Genomic DNA, 19,146 nt, shown 5'->3' with positions numbered 1-19,146 from the left:
TGTTCAAGTGGTGATACATGCCATGTTGATCCTTTTTTCTTCTTTCCTGTAGCTCAGCTTTTGGCTGACAACCAACGCTTACACTTTGCTAAAACAGTCAGAGCCTGATATTCATAATGTCAAAATATGTGTAGCAACATATACTTTGTTGTGTTTTGATCCTAAATTATAAATTTCACCTGGTGATCGTTAGTAGAAACAGCTATGATTTTAATTGATTTTTTTTCTTCTTTTCTGTGGTTTGTAAATAAGAATTTGAGGGTTTGTGTCAGTCTCAGATACTATGATTAGAAGTCTTTTCTTTGGCTTCCTGTCACTGTACTCTCATTTGTTTAGAACCATCTGATCATGCTGATAACACTTTTATTTCCAAAAATACCAGCATGCTGGGATTTTCTGTTGCTATACAAAAAGATCTATTTTTTTCCACTCTCATAATGCAAGATTATGTGAAGCAAAGTCAGAAATACTTCCTTTGTAGCACTTAGTGTCTCAAAAAAAGGAATAAAAAAATTCCCCTACTTGCCAAGTATTTCTTAACAATACAAGACTCAATAGACTATTCAGCATGCTTGTGTTCCTGCTAATACATGAGGAAGTTGCTGTTATGGCCAGACACAGAATTAGGTTCTCTCTTGATATTTAAAATGGTCAAAGAATAATTCTGAGGGCTTTTTCAAGAATTGTTATTGAATGACCATTTTCTTGGTTTAGTAACATTAAATAGGAAAATGTACTTGAGAAGGAGAATGGGAGAAATACACCAGTGTAATGATATCAGTTGACTCAGTGCTGTGGGGTTACTGAATGCCATGGAAGTAATAATGAGGGCAGTGCCCTTTCCTTTTGTAGGTGATTCATATTATTTCTTTGAGGATCTTCAGTTTGATATTTTTTACTTCTTTGCAGGGTTTTCTTTTTAACAAAGTAATATGAAATTCCAGTGTTGTGGAAAAAAATTAAACTATTATTAATGTAGATTCCTAAGAACAAAGATCAGGTTTCTAAATATTTTTAGGCTCCATGAAGCACTTCTTTATTATTGCCCAATACTGGGCTGCATGTAACTAAGCTCTTCCAGAAAAAATGTTTATGTATGAGCTCATGTGGCAAATGGTAGGCTGTTCTGAAAAGTGTTAGACTTTTCCTAAATAAAGTATTTCTGTTTATTAGATTTCCATAGATCTAAATTATAATTCCAAAGATAAAAAATTAAGAAAATATTCAAAATATATATCTGCCTAACAGTGTAAGACTATAAAACCCTTAAATGATGCTGTCAATTCTTGCTTCTAGACACATGATTTTAAAGTAATGTTAAAGAGAAAACCGAAACCAATGTTGGTGGACCAGGTGCCTAACAATGACAAATGAAAGCAGAAGAGATCATCGATATGCAAAGAATGAAGGGAGAAATACCTAAGGTTTCCAACATTATCAAGGTAGTGAATGAGCTGAACTGTTCACCAAATCCCACAATATAGAAACTGAGACATTTGATGAGACTCCTGGGAGACTAGTCTATAATAGACAAAAGAAAGTACTCTGTGCAGCAAGTAGTGAACTTCTGGAATTTGTTGCCCCAGGATATTTTGGAGGCAGACGGTATTAGCAGATATAAAAATGATTTAGGCAAATTCATGGATAACAGATCAGTAAGTGGATACTAAAAAAAATAGCAACATACAATCAAACATCTCTGATAGATTAAATCTCAAGGCTCATGCAGAGTAGTCAGACTGACATATCTGGGCACTGTCTGCTTTTTCAATTATTTGGAGACAGACTTTTGGGCTACATGGACTGCAACTCAGACACAGAAATAAGGCATTTTTTTATACTCTTCATAAGAGATAAATGATGAGTAATGTTTTTTAGATATCATTATCTTAAACTTAAACAGCAAGAAAAAATAACATCTATGTTTAGCTATGAATCTAATACCAAGAAAAGTCTGCATGATGCTTACTTCAAATTGTAATTGTTTATTTCAGTAATAATAATTCCTTGTAGAAACCTCCTAGAAAATGTATCCCTTGAAGAATAAAAATACTTCAATTCTTGCTTATATTTTTTTTTCATGTTAAAGTAATCATACAGTTGCAGAAAGAGACAGAAAACACTAGTCACTCTGGCTGATTACTCACTTGGTGAGTGCTTCACAGGGTTGTAGTGCCAGATAAAAATTTTCTTCAGTGGAAGGAACTATTAGAAAAAATTTCCAGCACAGAGATTGCTCACGATGACTACGCTAGCCCTCTGAATAAACATGTGTATGTTCAGATGTTCATGCACACATCTGTATCATAAAAATAATTATTTCTTTATCAATAGAGTTAATAATTTACTTACTTGTAAGCTTCTCAATTATCTTTTTAATAGGAGTATCATTTAAAAAAGGAAATACACTTTTAAAGGAAAAGTGATAAAAGGCATTTCTTAGGATTTTTCCCTAGCAGACATAAATAAAAGGAGAAGTTTCAGCCTTCCATTGTACAGAGAATAACAACTCTCCTCCTTTCATAAATCAAAAAAACCCAACCCAAACCAACAAAACGTCTTTAAAACACTTACTTCATTAAGGGTTCCAAATTTTGCATATGCTGCCTAAAGCAGATTAGGTAATTTTAATACCTTTGGTTAGTCCTAAGCAACAAAGGTAGTATAGTAATTAGCTTCTGTGTGAGAGATGTGTGGGTGGGGAATTATCATCTTACAGTTGGAGCTAGGCAGAGGTATTGCCAGTCTCTTTCAGCAGTCACAGGTCTACAAGAATCTGATTTTAACTGAGACAGCTATTCACAACTGTGATCTTCTTACAAGGTTCCAAAAAACCCCTGATGGGGTATTGTTCTTTGTGATGTGTTAAAACTTCTTTTAGCAGTTGCAAGTACCATTCTGACATGAGAAACTCTGCAGAATCTCTCTTCACTATTTATTAAATAAGCTCTACAGTGTCATGGATCTTGCTTTTTCTCAGTCCCAAGTACGTTGTTCTAGAGTCCTTGCTGAATAGATAACTAAAAAAAAAGTATAACTAAAAAAGACTATTTTGAAAGGCCCTTTTACATCAGTGAGCAAGTATGTTGTCAGCTTGGAAGGATGGGTTAGATAATACTGAATGTCTCTCTCTCTATATATATAAGTGCTGCTTCAATAGTTCTTTCATTTACATAGCCCAGTGCCCTCTCTCAGGCTCCATGGACTCAGTAAAGTCATAGAACCATAGAATGGTTGGAAGGGGTCTTAAAGATCGTGTAAATTCAACCCTGCTGCCATGAGCAGGGTTCCTTCCCATACCTGAGGTTCCTCAGAGCCTAGTCTGGTCTTGAACACCTCCAGGGATAGGGAGTCCACAACCTCTCTGGATAACCTGTTCCAGTGCCTCACCACCCTCACACTAAAGAATTTCTTACTAATATCTAATCTAAACCTACCATCCTTCAGTTTAAGGCCATTCCCTCTTGTCCTATCACTACATGTGACCTTGTGAAAAGTGCCTTTCCAGACTTCTTGTAGGCCCCTTTAGGTACTGGAAGACTGCTTTCACCAGAGAGGCCTCCTCAGAGCTTTCTGTTCTCCAGGTTCAGCAGCCCCAACTCTCTCAGCCTGTCTTCATAGGAGAGGTGTTCCAGCCCTGTGATCAACTTTGTGCCTCATCACTGAATTCATTCCAACAGGTCCATGTCTTTCTTGTGTTGGGGACCCAAGAGCTGGTTGCAGTACTCCACCTGGGGTCTTACAAGACTGGAGTAGAAGGGGAGAATTACTTCCCTTAACCTGCTGGTTGACCATCCCTCTTTTGATGCAGACCAGGATGTGGTCGGCCATCTGAATCTCAGCTAAATGAAGACTTGTTGCCATGACTTCCACTTCTGTCCTAGCAGAGTTCTGGTACTCCAGCAGTTCCTTGATACTTTGTTATAAGCAGCTATATGTGGAGAGAAGTGCCATGGAGTTTAGCAGCCAACACCAACACCAAATTAGATGCAATCAGAAGCACAACTAACATTTTGTAAAGTCTACGTGGGGTTTGACCCTGCTTTTTCACATTGCTGGAGAATACCATAATCACCAAGCCGTTAAACATGCTCATGGTGACCTGGTGTCCCCATGCTCACCTCCAGGAGGTGAGTCAAGGATTGAAAGCTGGGGATGAAATTTAATTGAAGAGATTAGAAAAAAGATCAGGCATAAAAAGAAAAGAGAGGCTGGTTCTAGTCCAGTTGTTATCACACCCTTACTGCAGGAGAAAAAGCTTGATTTGTGATCACCCAGAAGGGTTTGTCTAATATGTGTTCTAATATGGTATTATAAAATGGATACTTACATCAGAATTCTGGAATGACACCTCTATGTAAGTAGTTTTTCTGCTTAATTGCATAGTTTTCCCTGGGTGCACAATGTTCTGGCCTCAACAGCTGGGCCTGTAATTTCTTTTCATCCTCTGCCTGTGTGTAGTGTTTGGGATTCAAACAACCTTACCTGCTCTGGACTTCTGGAGGGAAGACTTTGGCCTGTTTGCAACAATGGCTGAGGTATCTAAAAGATGTGTAGATGTGACATATAGGGACATGGTTTAATGGTGAACTTGGCAGTGTTAGGTTCTTAAACCTAAAGATGTTAAAGCTCTTTTCCAACCTGAATGACTCTATGATTCTATGGTTCTATGATTAACTTGAAAAGAATTCAGGAATCAGAATACAGGAGCTTCAAACTCTAGCCCAATAAACTGCTGCTATGGCCGCCTCTATCACCACTTTTTGAAAACAAGAATATTATTCCTCATTCAGCGTTTCCTTAGGGGAGGAATGGGCCAACAGAGTTGTCCAAGATAGTAGATGCCATGATTTTCCCCTCTTGGATACAAAGAATTTTAAAATCAAGTTTTTCTCCTCCCCTCCTGTACATCTCCTCCTCCTGTCAGAGAGCACATTTGTTGAAAGACTGGCATGGCCCACCCTGAGGCTGAGAAAATACACTGGATAGGTAACCAAAGGTCAGCCTACAGCCTGTCCCTTGACAATTTCTGTCGCAGAAGAAATGGCACAGGAACTGCTAAGGGAGAGGAATTGGGTAAGTAGAAAAAGTGAGTTCAAACAGGAAGAATTGTATAGAGAGCTTTGTTTAATAATTGCAGATTCTGCAGTCTAGAGTTTTGCTGCTGAGCCAACTTTTAAGTTCGACAACTTTTAATCTAGAAAAAAGTTTGATGATCTTTTTTCTTCAGCTGGCGTAGGCATTATTGAGAGGAAAATTTCTACATGTGTTAGAAAGAGCTAAAATGTTCTCAACTGATTCAGTATTAATAAAAAGAGGATGTGAAGTGCAGGATTTTTTTTTAATAGAAATACTTTTTTGATTTTTATTTATCCTCCCATTCCTACACATATAAAATTTCCAGTTTGACAATGGGTTTGGTAATATCCCTTACCTGATCTAGAATAGCTAGGAAGTTTTTACCTTGGTAAAGAATGAAACTGATAATTAATCTAACAAATTATTCCCATCTAATATATGATATAATATGATATTGTTAATAGCTGTTAATGATAATAGCAAAAACCTGTCCTGTTAATTATCGATATAATCTAGTAGAGAAATGTGAGAAGGCAATGAAATGATACACTCATTTGGTTAATGGGACTTCTTTAAAAAAAAAAGTTGAATAATTTTCATAACCTTAACTTGAAAGGGCACAGTGTTGGCACTTGGGATCAGACAGATTCACAAAGGAGGGACTCATAGAAAAAAATGAGGTATTTTATGTTTTCTTTCTCCTGAAACAATAAGTTATTTAGCCACCTAAATGAAGGTAATGCAACAGACTATGTGTTGCTCTGTTTTTTTCAACACAAAATCACTCTTTTGTATTTCTTGCAATTTATCCTGAATATAATTATTGTTCTTCTGACTAAGAGAATGTGGCGAGCAAAAGAATGAAGTAGTTTCAGTATCTAAAATGGGTGTGACAGATTTTTGCAAAAGTGCGTAGTAATATTTATAATATTAATTAATTATATTAAATAATAATAATCTCAAGTACAGTTAGAGGTAGTAATGTAAGATATATATGGACATTGAAAGGAATATGGTCCTTGAACAGGTTTTCCACAGTATCAAATTAGCAGTATTTTTCTATAGGTTTAATTATTCTTAAAAAAACCCAAAGGAAACAAAAAAGAAAAAAGACCAGATTCTATGTGTTATTTCAAAAAAATAGGTTAGCATAAGTGACCTATAATTTCATTAAAAATTCACCAAAATTGTGTTTTCCTGAACGGGTTGAGGAGGGCTGCTGTGGAAAGGATCATAAGATGAGAATGCTGCTAGTGCTAGAACAGATGAAACACATGCAGGGAAAAGAAAGTGGCACACAATGTCAAGGAAATAGGTTAGAAGGCCCAAGAACAAAAGTACTCACAGATGTTACGTGAAAAAGGGATGAAGTCATCTGTGGGAGGGAAGCTACTGTTGATCTTTTATAGCAGTGGGAGCAAAATTAGGTCTGCTTTGCAGGGACAAGCAATATTAAATGCTTCATGTAGCCACATGTCTCCTGACTATGTAAGCAAAACTCTCAGGAACATAGGGAAATTTCTGTGCTGCTGTTACATACATGGTGATCTGCAGTGGTCTTTTACATAGTTTCTGAAGGAAGGTAGGATGAGTTGAAAAAAAATACAGAAAGACAATGTAAAGCTGGAAATGGGAATCATAAAAAGTGACTGCAAATGAATACAAAGAAATTTTACCCAAAGAGAAATTATTTCCTTAAAATCCAGATACCCTGGCATTGCTGGTTAGTACTGCTGCTACAACTCTGCAGTTCACAAGATCTAGAAAAGAACTTCTGGCAGCTGTAGCTTTTTTTGAATTAACTTGCAGAATGCTTGCCAGCACCAGTGTAACAGACCTTCATTATGTGAATACATATTGGCAAAAGTATCAAGAGGGGCAAAACCTAGGTCCTAGATATATACTATATCTTTAAAGCACGGAGTAGAGTAAGTAAGAAAAATAAAATAAATTCTAGAAATGCTATCAACTTATATCGTTATCACTCAAGATTAAATTAAATTATAGCTTTGGGAAACATTCTTAGTGAATGGTGGAAATCATGAAAAACTTCTCCAGAAAGATATATGAAGGCAATTGATCATACAGAACCGCAGCAGCTCCCTGCTTCCTCATTAAAAATCTTAAGGGCATTTTGAGGACATTTTGAAAATCCAGGACAGAAAGGAATAAGGAAACAACAGAAAAATGAATTGCATTGAAATATGCCTTGAACATAAACTTGAGCAATTATCTGGGAAATTATGTGATATTAAGGAAGTTAGAGACAATAATTACTCCTTTTTGCATTTGAAGTCTTTAGTATGTTTTGGTCAAATATATCTGAATTCAGAGGTATGATTAGCATCCTTTGCTGAGAAATTGATCTATCAAGGATACCTTTACTCACAGCAATGATCCAATACATTCTGTGATTCTCACAAGTGATGATCTCACATCCTTTCTCTCTTATAATTATTTCTAGTCTATTTTCTGTTACAGTGCCCTGTCTGATAAAATGGGGTGTTATCAAGTGAACTTCATGCTTGAAATGAGGCTAATATCTCTAGTGGATGACCTAGCTTATCCTTTGTCCTTTCAATCATATTAGCATTTTGGATAAATATGCACAAATCCAGTATTTTTTCCTGAATACTGTGTGCTTTAAAAGTGATTAACTGCTATTTTGAAGATGCTGGCAAAGCAAGTTATAGCTAAATCACTATTTTGTTTAGAATGACATGCTTTGTGAGAAATTATCTAATTAATGAAGCAGAACTACAAACATCTCCTGTACTTTCCATAACAAATTTCTATTTATTCTTAGCACTGATGAGTCATAGGAGCCTGCATTTGTGCACTTGGGTAGGAATGCTTTAGCTGGGAAAAAGGAGATCACATTTGCAGCTCAGCATCTTGCTTATTTATTTATAAAAGAGGTGGGTTTTTACCCATAATTCAGTTTCAAATGAGGAAACTAGACAATTAGTATTCATTTTTTTCGAGATTTCAAAATCTTTCATTGTAAAATGTAAACCAGGGTTAATATAATCAAAAATGTTCCCAGTTTTAGGTAGAGGGAATTGCTGCCTTCATAATGGCTATTCCTAATCTCACTGAATGGGAGTCTCTTGTTTCAGGTTTTGTCATTTTTGTCACTCTGGTATGTCTTCTTTTGGGAGTTCCCTTCTTAATATATCACATCAGGCAATACTTATGAAGCAATATTCCAAGCACAAGGGCTTCTCCAGAACTTTCCAAGTTCTGAGCTTGGATGCACTTTTTGAAGTCAGGCCTCTCAATAACTGATGGATCTGCAGCTTAAAAGGAAAACACATTTCACCTCTGAGGCAAAAGATAATAGTTGCTCAAAATGGGAGAATATTCCCTAACCTATTGACTTACTCTCAGATCTGTACTGGCCTTCAGAAAAAAATATTTAGTTGTTTCATACACATAACCCTGCCTTTGTGTCTTTATGGATGTGTAAAGGAAGAGTTAAAATAGAAAGACACAGACAGCCATATGTGTGTACTGGAAGTGAAAAAGGAGATTTCTTAGGAGCTGGGAGGGATTTAGTGTCATGGGGAAGATTTACTGCAGTGCTACTAATAAAACTTACATATTATATTACAGTAAGGTTCATGTTTTGGGATTTAGTTGTCACTTGAATAGCTTGCTATTTTTTTCATTCTGTGAAATTGATGAAGATGAATGTACATGGAAAAATTCCACATTGTGGTGGGTTGACCCTGGCTGGATGCCAAGTGCCCACCAAAGCCGCTCTATCACTGTCCTTCTTAGCTGCACAGGTGAGAGAAAATAGAACAAAAGACTCATGGGTCAGGATAAGGACAGACAGGGATCATTCAGCCATTACTGTCACAGGCAAAACAGACTCCACTTGGGGAAATTAGTATATTTTGTTACTAATCAAATCAGAGTAGGATAATGAGAAATTAAACAAAATCTTTAAAATACCTTCCCCCCACCCCTGCCTTCTTCCTGGCCTCAACTTTACTTTATATTTTCTCTCCCTCCTCCCCCTCAGTGGCGCAGGGGGATGTGGAATGGGGGCTGTGGTCAGTTCATCACGTTTCTGCTGTTCCTTCTTCTTCAGGGAGAGGTCTCCTCACACTCTTCTTCTACTTCATCTGATGGGAAACAGTCCTCCCTGAACTTCGCCAGTGTGAGTCCTTCCTGCACTCTGCAGTTTTTCATGAACTGCTCCAGTGTGGGTCCCTTCCATGGGGTGCAGTCCTTCAGAGCAGACTGCTCCAGGGTGGGTCCCCTGTGGGGTCAGAAGTCCTGCCAGAAAACCTGCTCCAGCCCGAGCTCCTCTCTTCATGTGGCCACAGGTCCTGCCAGGGGCCTGCTCCAGAGCAGGCTTCCCATGTGGTCACAGCCTCCTTGAAGCATCTACTTGCTCCAGCATGGGGCTCCTCCACGGGCTGCAGGTGGGTCTCTGCACTGCCGGTTGGTCCTCCATGGGCTGCAGGGACACAGCTACTCCACCACAGTCTGCACCACGGGCTGCAGGGAAACCTCAGCTCCCGCGCCTGAAACAGCTCCTCCCCCTCCTTCTCCACTAACCTTGATGTCTACAGAATTGTTACATATATTCTCACTTTGTTACTTGAAATTGCTGTTGTACAGCAAGTTTTCCCCCTTAAATCTGTTACCCTAGAGGCCTTATCATTATCACTTGGGCTTGGCCTTGGCCAATGGTGGGTCCATCCTGGAGTCAGCTGGCAGTGGCTGCATCAGACCTGGGGGAAGTTCTAGGAGCTTCTCGCAGAAGCAACCCCTTTAGCCCGCTGCTACCAAAACCTGGCCATGCAAACTCAATAAACATGTACAGCAATTCATGTTGCTTGGAGCAAGTTGTTCTTAAGTATGACAGAGACTACCCATTTTACAAAAGAGTTTGTTTGGTTTTTTTAATTCTCTCTGCAAAAAGGACATTAGGTACAGTGTCTGTTCCCTCATGACCCCCAAAGATATGCAAATTGCTGAGACCTTCTGATTTCTCAAGGTCAAATCAAACTGAAGGCAATCCTCATCCAGCTTAGCTGAGCCAAGTTGTTTGCTTTGGCACTGCTGCCACATCCTAAAAAAGCAGATTTTTTTCTTGCTTGTGGGCAGGTGGTTAGAATACCATATAGAGCTCATTTTTGACTGTCAAGATTGAAATTATTTCTCAGCCAAGGATAGCTATAAGTACATCTGTTAACTATTAAATTGTGGAGAAAAAAAACTTAGCAGAAGTTTAAAATGTACTTCAGATTTAAGAGAAAAGTAAATCAGACTAACTTCTGTAAAAATGTTTAAAAAGATACATGTGATTCCATTATGTTCCGAACAAGAAAATTACTGTACCTCTGATAGACCCTTTTCTTAAACCAATGAAGGTTCAACTGCAGTTTGAGCAACAGTAGCATAGGTGATTATTACTAATGTGTCAAAGACTTCAGTAAAACCTGAAATTATTTTTTTATGGTTATACCAGTATGGTTATTAACAACCGTTTGAATACTATATATCAAAATCTGTGTAATTTAATGTTTTTGCCTGCATTATTGCTAAAGCAAACCTTTTAAATGGGAAGAATGGAAGGTGTTAAGCTGTTTTTGTTTTTTCTTCAAAGACGGTAAATTTAAGAAAGAATACTCTTTATTAGTAGAGGCTTTATGAAGTTTAAGCAACTGAACAGTAATTATAACTCATGCTAATGAACTAGATATGAAATTAACAAATACTAAGTTAACTATTACTTACAGCAATTGTTCTCCTAGGAATTCATTCAGACATCTTCTAAATTTAATTAAAAACTTCGTGTGTGAGAGCTAACAGGTCATGAGCTAACAGTCAGTCAGACAAATGAGTCTAAGGATGCTCAACTAAGAAAGAAAAACAGAGATTTACAGTACTTTCCAAATATATGTTACATTATTGACTGCATTTCCTTCCTAATAAATACCTCTTACAAGGAGTTGATGTAAAAGTCCTGATGAGCTAACTGTGCTTTAAATTTGGTTTGAGGATTTCAGGTTTTGCAGTTATTGTTGGAGAGTGTTAGAAGCATTTCAAAGTATTTTTTCCCTTTATATTGTATTAATTTTACACATATCATTACACTTAAAGCTGTTATTTATTTACATAGTCCTAAATCTCCAAAGTGGATTTGTGTTAGTTATTTGGCTTTGTAGGATTGCACAAAAAGATGGAAAATAGTTTTGTTTCAGCATGTCTAGCTAAAATGATTAAGTAGCGAAATGAGTGAATGGTAGTTTGTACATTTAGCTCAAGAACCGTATTGCAAATGTAGCACACACATTGGTCTCTTCCTTACAATTTAGGCAAGAGATTAATTTCTTCAAGATTTGTGTGAGAGAGGGGCAGTGTTACTAACTGGTTAATTTTGATTATGAAACAATTTTTGCTTTCTTCGTAGGAAACAAAACTGCAAGTTTATGATTTTTTGTTCTTAAAAAAAGTCAACATAGTCTTTGCAACGGTAATTAAAAATAACCTACTGTCATGAACAAAACACGGCTTTCTAAAGCCAGTAGCCTGGTTTGCTTGCAGGAATAGTTTATTGATCTGTTGTGGAGTAATTCAACAATGAAATTATCTTGAAATTTAAAACCAAAATCAAGTAACAGATGATCGCATTTACTGTAGCACGAGCTTATTGCTGCATTTCTTTATTAATTCATGCAGTGAAAATCTCAAGTCAAAATTTGTTTTCAAATTTCATGTTCTACAAGATGGTGTTTGCAGGAGTATTGCTAAAGAGCATTCAATTCCCTAGGTAACTGTCCTATGCAACTACTACAGTAACATTTTGAAGGAATTGTTTTAGGAAAATAGATTTTCTTGCTAATCTTTTCTTCACAAGTATGCAGGTACTTATTTTTATGATATATCTTGGGGTTTTTTTTCCATTGAACCTACATGTGGGAAAAATCAGATGATTTATATAATCCATACATAATATGAAACTGTTCTGGAAAAAAAATGAAGCTCTGTCTTTTTTTTCTGCAAATTTCTGCTATTATTGTTTCAGCTTCCAAAGAAAGTACAGATAAAAATTCCATTAGAATATAGTAGTGGCATGCTCATCCTTTTAGCTGCCAGAAAAAATGCTGTTTTGAAAAGCACTGGTCAGATTTTGTGACTTGCAAAGTAGCTAATTTTAATTTTTACTTGACTAATATAGTCAAATAAAGTTAATAAAATTAACTTTTGAAGATTCCCTATTTATCTAATATTTCATGGTCTCCAGATTATTAATTAGCTTGTCCTTACAATATATTCACCCTCCTCCCCAAGCAAAAGAAACCTCACAAAACCAATTTTTTCATTTGTATTTGTGAGCATTCCTGATCAGTGCTATTGCACAGTTCAGCTGAACCTCCCGGTAAAGGTGATTTTTCTCTCTCCAGTTGATTTTTCTTTAGAGTATGCTCCTTCTGCCTCCTGCTCTGAGGGCATATCTTCCAGAGATTGAAAAGCCATGAGTAGCTGGAGGCAACAAGCTAGATCAAAAGTCTGTTTTTATCTATGGACAGACTTGTTTATTCTAAACAAAATAAGAGGTATCGCTATTCGTAGTCCCATCTGTAAATGCTTCATCGTGGTAATAATTCAGCATGCGTGACAATTGCCAGCTGGGGTTAAACTAGAACAACTTCTTTGCATGAATGATTGCAGAATAACAGGTCCCATCTGAAAGAAAGCAAAAGTGTGTGGTAGAAGGCAGACTGGCATTATGAAAATGACAGCTACTTGGGGAACTAAATATAGCAATTTTGCATGCTCTACACCTCGGCTTTAGGACTCATCTATAGTTTGTCATTTTTGTAATATTGGGACATGCTGAGGCAGTATGATTTTCTGTGGAGAATGGCTTGAATCATCAGTGTCATTTTTTTTCATCACTTGGCCTTCTAGAGATTTCCTTTAAGTTTATCCTGTTTAGCTTGTTACAGCTGACAAAATCCTACCCCCAGGACATAATCATTGCAGGAATATAAGCTCTGAATGTGAGGCCTGTTCAGATACACCAGAGTATTTTTGATGAGTATCTAACACTACCACAGAAGAAAAGCATTCTCCATACAATATCTTTATATGACTGCAATATATGTTCACTGGTATTTATCCGAGATAAAATCTGAAAGTTCAAAATTTTATTACTACAGAGATAGAAATAATAATCCCTTAATTCTACTTAACTGAAAAGTCTCTTCTTCCTTTGTTGTGATCTGATTTCTGACAAAACAAGGTAGTAAACACGCCCTGATAGTGCAACTACCTCATAAAAAAATTGTTATCTATTTTGAGTAACACTCCTGAAGTATAAAGGTTTTCGGTGTTTGTTATTTTAAGCAGATGTAGAGTAGTATGCAAGGTCAAATTCTAAACTCATAAATACGAGAATTTTCTTAACAAAACATTGAATGTTTTTCTCTTAAACTAACCATTTTTTTCAATTGTCTTTAGAACCATTGGATACAAAAAGAAGTATGTGAAAGTCCCACATGGTCATATTTGGGTGGAAGGGGATCACCATGGACACAGCTTTGACAGCAATGCTTTTGGTCCCGTAAGTTAATTCTCTATATGTCACTTTATACTTTGCAACTAAAAAGCTGTATATGTCTATTGGGTCATTTGTGAAACACAGCAAGTGTGAATTTATTGTGATTGTTGTTTTAGTATTTTTTTGAGAATTACTAGACTTTATAAAATATCTTGGTCAGTGGATATTGAGTTTGTTCTTAGCTATTTTAAAATGAATAGAGACTTCTTTTAATTCACCCCATGGAAAGAAAAGTGGTAGAGATTTTAGATTTGGAGGGATACACTGTAACAGTATCCAGAGGGCAAGCCAACTCCCTGTAGCTGACAGATGCTCCCTAAGGACATGATGCCAGCTGATGTAATTTGGAATGTTACCCTCCTGGGAGCTTGGTCTTGCTTTAGTACCAGTGCTGGGATAAAGAATTAGGAAACCATAACTGTGCTTACTAAGTGTTAATTAGTAAATTAGTCTGTAGAAAATAGTACAGATATTTCAAAACTTTCCCCAAAATAAATACTTAAATTTTCTTTGCATAGGATCAATTTTCATATTGAATGAAAACAAAACATAACCTGCAAAATCTGTTTCTTGACTGGTAAAAGTGTGCATCTGTTCATCAGGAAGACAGTAAATGCTTTCTCTGCACTCTAGTTTTGGTTTGGTTTTGTTACAGTTTGTATAGATTCTTGTTCTTGTTTTAACTTAATCTAGAATGCAGGAAATAGTTGCATAAGCTGTGTATTCTGCTGGGGAAATACAAATCCTTTTAGCCCTATTCCACATATAGGTTTTTGACATGCCTTTAAGAAAGAATATTCTTTTAATATTATTTTAAAAAACACCATTTGTCACAGGGAAGTTGTCAAGGCTGGATTTTCTACCCTTATGCATTTCATATCTATGTCATGAAGAAGTCACCCCACAGACTCTAACTGAATTAATAACAACAAGGACTTTATGAGTTTGTCTGGCTTCTGGAAGTTTAGCCCAATTATTAACTTGAAATAATTTGTTCTGAGGAAAAAATGCAAAATTGGTTTGGAATGTGTGATATCAGTGCCACTCTTGGTTTGTCTCACTTATTTTTTACTGGTATTTCTTGCTGTTTTTCATTATTGTTTTCCTGCTACTATTTTCTAAGATTTCTAACATCTGACTTTGGAGGTTTTTTCCTGTAGAATCTAATTCAGATATCTCTTTCCTCCCTTAGTAGGCTTTTCTCTGTCACTCTTTGTTCCCAAGATAAATCTTAGCCATAAAGCCACTAGTCTTCTTTTTACTTACAAATATATTGCCAATGTAGACTCAGAGCATAAAGAAACTTTAGCAGTTGGACATTGGTTTCAGATTTACAGCAGCTCACACAGGAATTTTTACAAGGTAAAATCCTCAAGGTAGTCACTATGCAGTTTTCATGCAAGATAGCATGTTGGGTTGAATCTAAATATCATCAGATTTTGACTTAATCCACAGCTGTTTATAAATATCAGTAAACCACCTTCACTAGGCTCTGACCTCACATTAGTGAGCAGTTGTTAGCTAACATCAGATAGTACGTCACTTTTCGTGTAGCAATGGCTGTACCATTTGAGAGCTGGTAGTACAGTTTTTGACAGTGAATTCTTTATCTTTCTGGAGGAACAATGACCTTTATATTGCTTTGATGAATACATTGTGGGCAAGTCAGCTGTAAATAGGTATTTTCCTCTGAAATTAAATTAGAACAGCAATCATTGAATGCAGGCAGAAGGGGCAGAAGAGATCACAGGGCTGGAAACTAGCTTCAGAATAACAAAATATAGAAATTTTTCAACTGTAGAAGAAAATGAAAAGTGTATTTAGAAGGACATGCTGTACTCTAGGTTCTTTTCAATTCTACATATGTAAGATTTCAGGTTACTGGGATATTTTCTACGCTTCTGTGTGCTTTACTCTGGAGATCACTTGCACAAGTGAATTAAAAGATTAAAATTACTCTCTTCAAGTCATTCTTAAAAAAATTTTCTCTCATAAGACTGCAGCAGTTGTAAGGAACAGACAGCACAATGGTAAGATGTGGACATGTTTTTCTCACTTCAGTAGTATATAGATCACTTAAGAGATTAGGTTAAACATTCTCACAATGCTGACTTTTAAAACTATATGTGTTTTCTTTCATCAGAATATTCACTAAAAATAGTGGGGTTTAAGTGGATTATGTTGTAGGATATGATTTTTTCAGCTTTCATATGATCTTATAGTAGAAAGACATTTATAGACATTTATAGTGTAGACTCAGTAACGTTTTGTAGATGAACTTAATGAGTTACGTGGGGCATAAAAGGAAATTATGGAAAACCAGATTGAGAACAGATGTTAGAATAATTTTTTTCTCTTGAAGAATAACAATATGTGTAATGGCCTAATGGGTTAGGTTGGTAAAGCGAAAACCCTGATACCAATCAATTTCTAAATGAGATGCACCTTTGGAGAGATATGAATTTCTAGGCTGTAAAACCTGGGCAAATTAAATTATCTTTATTTAGTTCATAAACATTTCATAAAATAAATTCTGTCATGTTGTGTTATTGCATGGGTTTATAGGACTAAAATTAGATTTTTAAGGAATAGACCAATATTTTCCTGAAGTGTGTAAATAAAATGAAAATGTTTCAACTAAGATTTGTAAAGGTTTTATATTTCCTTTCTGCTTAGTCATGTCTTCAAATGAAATTAATACCTTAACTGATATTACAAAAATAACAGGGCATCTATGGGTAGTGCTGAACTAGAAATGCTATTAACTCTCTATGTGATCAAAACCTAAATATCAATTACCTTTCCAGAGTATTGGACTAAATTAATTAGTTCATGGCTATTGTACATTGTCTTTTTTAAAAAATGCCTTGTGTAATACTGAATGGCAACTGTTATATAATGCTATTGCTGATGTTTGAAAATATTTCAGCCATTCATAATACTAAAAATAGCTCTTTTGAATAAAAGCCAATAAATACTCAGAGAACTTGCATATTTTTGATACTTTTTAAGGGAATAAAAAATTACATCCTTCTGTTGTTTTTTGTTTTTTTTTCAATTACCTGGACTAGAATAGAGCTTTCTATTAAATTGACTGTTGCCAGTTTTAAATTCTGAATGAAGCGATGTTTTAATGATATTACCTTAGCATTCCTTATTTGGCATACTACAGGAATATGATAATGAATAGCTTATATAATTAAGATACCCCTTTTTAAAGTTTCTTCTTTTTGTTCTCAATTCAGGTAATTTTCCTGTTTTGGTGGGCCTTTATGCTATGAAGTTGTAGTTCAAGAGCACAGGAAATATAAAATTAATGTTCTTGGTAATGCTTCTGCTTTCTTAGATCAGAAATGCAGGAGACATTATAAATAATTGGTGAAGTATTAAACTCTGCTGCTTCAAATTTCTTAAAGATTTTAGAGTGTTAACTTTATGCCAGATCAGATACTGTCTTTGCTGGCACAGTCAGTATAATACCAGCATAAAAGTAAAGTGACAACTTATATTCCATGTCCAATATTCTGGCTAAATCAAGGGAAAAGTCATTTTAAACTGTACTTCACTTGGATTAAATGTTTAGAGCTGTCATCCAGCAGAGTGCAGAGGTGGTTTTGCAACCAACATGAGGGTATCTAAGAAACAGTGTTTTAGGGAGGATTCGAGCATACTGAAATCTTGAAACCATGACAGAATTGCAAGCTCAACAAAACTGAAATTTATTACCAAGAGGTGGCCAACAAAACAAACAAACTCAAAAGGGAGGAAGGAGGAGAGAAATAAGCCCCCAGCACGACCTCCCCAGTTCCCCAGCTGTTGCCCATAAAGTTGTCTTACCAACCTAGCATGCCTGTAATTACCAATAGCAGAAGCTGCATCCTTGGAAAGTCAGTAAGTTCACATATCAGCAGGTGTCCCATCCAAAGGCAACATTGTCCTTGATGTGAAGCTATCTCTCCTCCAAGAAAGTACTGTCTGCTTTTATACAATTAGCTGAGTGACCTCAGCCTAGGCAGGTGTGGTCATCCCTGCCCAGCCAGAGGTCCTCCGCCCTCTGTCCCACCCTCTTGGTTATGTAAGTGCATCTCTTCTGTGCCTGCGCCTGCATACTGCACTCAGGGGGGGCTTTTCCAAATGAGTCTGGGGGCGTTACTTCATCACTGTAGTCTTCAATTTCTCCTTCAAGCGACCTTGAAGGATGATTAGCCAATCACAGAACACCAATTAAATGTAGTTTATACAAAAACTCCCTTCAAGGACAAAGTTCTCATTTTATCAGTGCTTGTTTTCTCCTAACTTGGCAGGGAAAGAACAAAACTTTCACAGGTGGCTGGGCCGAACACAGACCAAAAGTATCAGCGTAATTAACCCCTGATACAAACAGTTATTAATAATTGTATACAGTAACTGTTATATTCCTGGATGTACACACATGCAGTGAAAAGCACTCTATAATTTAAAAAGAACAAGGCCAATTTTGTCTTATGAAGATTTCTTTGGTAAATATAATACTCTAATTAGTACATTTAGATGTTTCCAAATGCCTTCAAGCTGGGGATATGAACGAGCTTTATAAAACTAGGGCTTGAAGTCAATGGCAGTCCTTGGGCTGTCTTGTAAAAGATCTGAATAAAGTCATTAAAGTCAATGAGAGATTTCTATTGGTTTTAATGGCTTTGGATGAGGCTCTTTAAGAGTTAAGCTTCACGATCCAGTGTAAGGGCAAAAAAGGCTATTATTCTCCTTATCTTCTTGGGGAACACAGGTAGGTTGAGTACCTTGTCAAAAACGTATTTTTGGCTCAGCCACGTCCCTATCCTAGTCCTTTTACTAAAAATATGTCTATTTTTAATGTGTTTACTCTCAAAACAAAATCTCATTGAACCTGAGCCTAGCTTTTTTGTTTACATAACTTTTACATTTGTGAACTTCAAATAGTAAATTGCTTGTAGCCAGCGTTACTGTAGAGGCTGTTTTTATGATTGTCTATATAAGGAATTCTGTACTGTAAATTCATCTAACAAAATATCTGAAAAAAACATTTCTGTGTGTTTAACTATGTTTTCTTTCAGCACCACAAACCTGTAGACTGCAGCTACAAAACTCTATAAACTAGGATGACAATCAAAATAACTGAGTATGCTGGATTTGTTGGTTATTTTAATTTGCTTTTCAAAGGCTCTCATCATCTCTTTCAACTATAAGATAGAAATAGTTTAACTGTTAATTCAATTAACAATAGTAGTAGAATGTGGCCTCTTATAATTATTTTTTAGATCGATCTAGTATTTCTCCCTGCAACTACTGTTAGTGAATACTAGTTGCAATACTCAAAACCAGAAAATATGAACAGTTCATTAGGCAGTAATTTAAACTGAAATATGGTACTTCTAGTGAAGTGCAGTGGTAAAGGAAACATTTGAACTATGAGATCTGCAGCTTGTGAGAGTAGCTCTGCTTCAAATGCTCTGCTGTCTTCT

At 36.2% G+C, this 19,146-nt stretch overlaps 1 protein-coding gene across 1 annotated transcript in view; it reads left to right on the top strand.

Annotated features, from left to right (window-relative positions):
* The window catches only part of IMMP2L (inner mitochondrial membrane peptidase subunit 2), a 422,309-nt gene that overhangs the window by 315,007 nt on the left and 88,156 nt on the right, over positions 1 to 19,146 (top strand). Inside the window, exon 5 of the mRNA XM_018080576.2 lies at positions 13,567 to 13,669. Coding sequence (XP_017936065.1) covers positions 13,567 to 13,669 — 103 coding nt within the window. The remainder of the gene's footprint in view (positions 1 to 13,566; positions 13,670 to 19,146) is intronic.

Source organism: Manacus vitellinus, unplaced genomic scaffold, assembly GCF_001715985.3.
Source record: "Manacus vitellinus isolate BGI_N305 unplaced genomic scaffold, ASM171598v3 scaffold_5_pilon, whole genome shotgun sequence".
NCBI classification, from domain to species: domain Eukaryota; kingdom Metazoa; phylum Chordata; class Aves; order Passeriformes; family Pipridae; genus Manacus; species Manacus vitellinus.
Note: the sequence above shows the minus strand (reverse complement) of the source record. Positions and strands in the feature narration are given on the sequence as shown.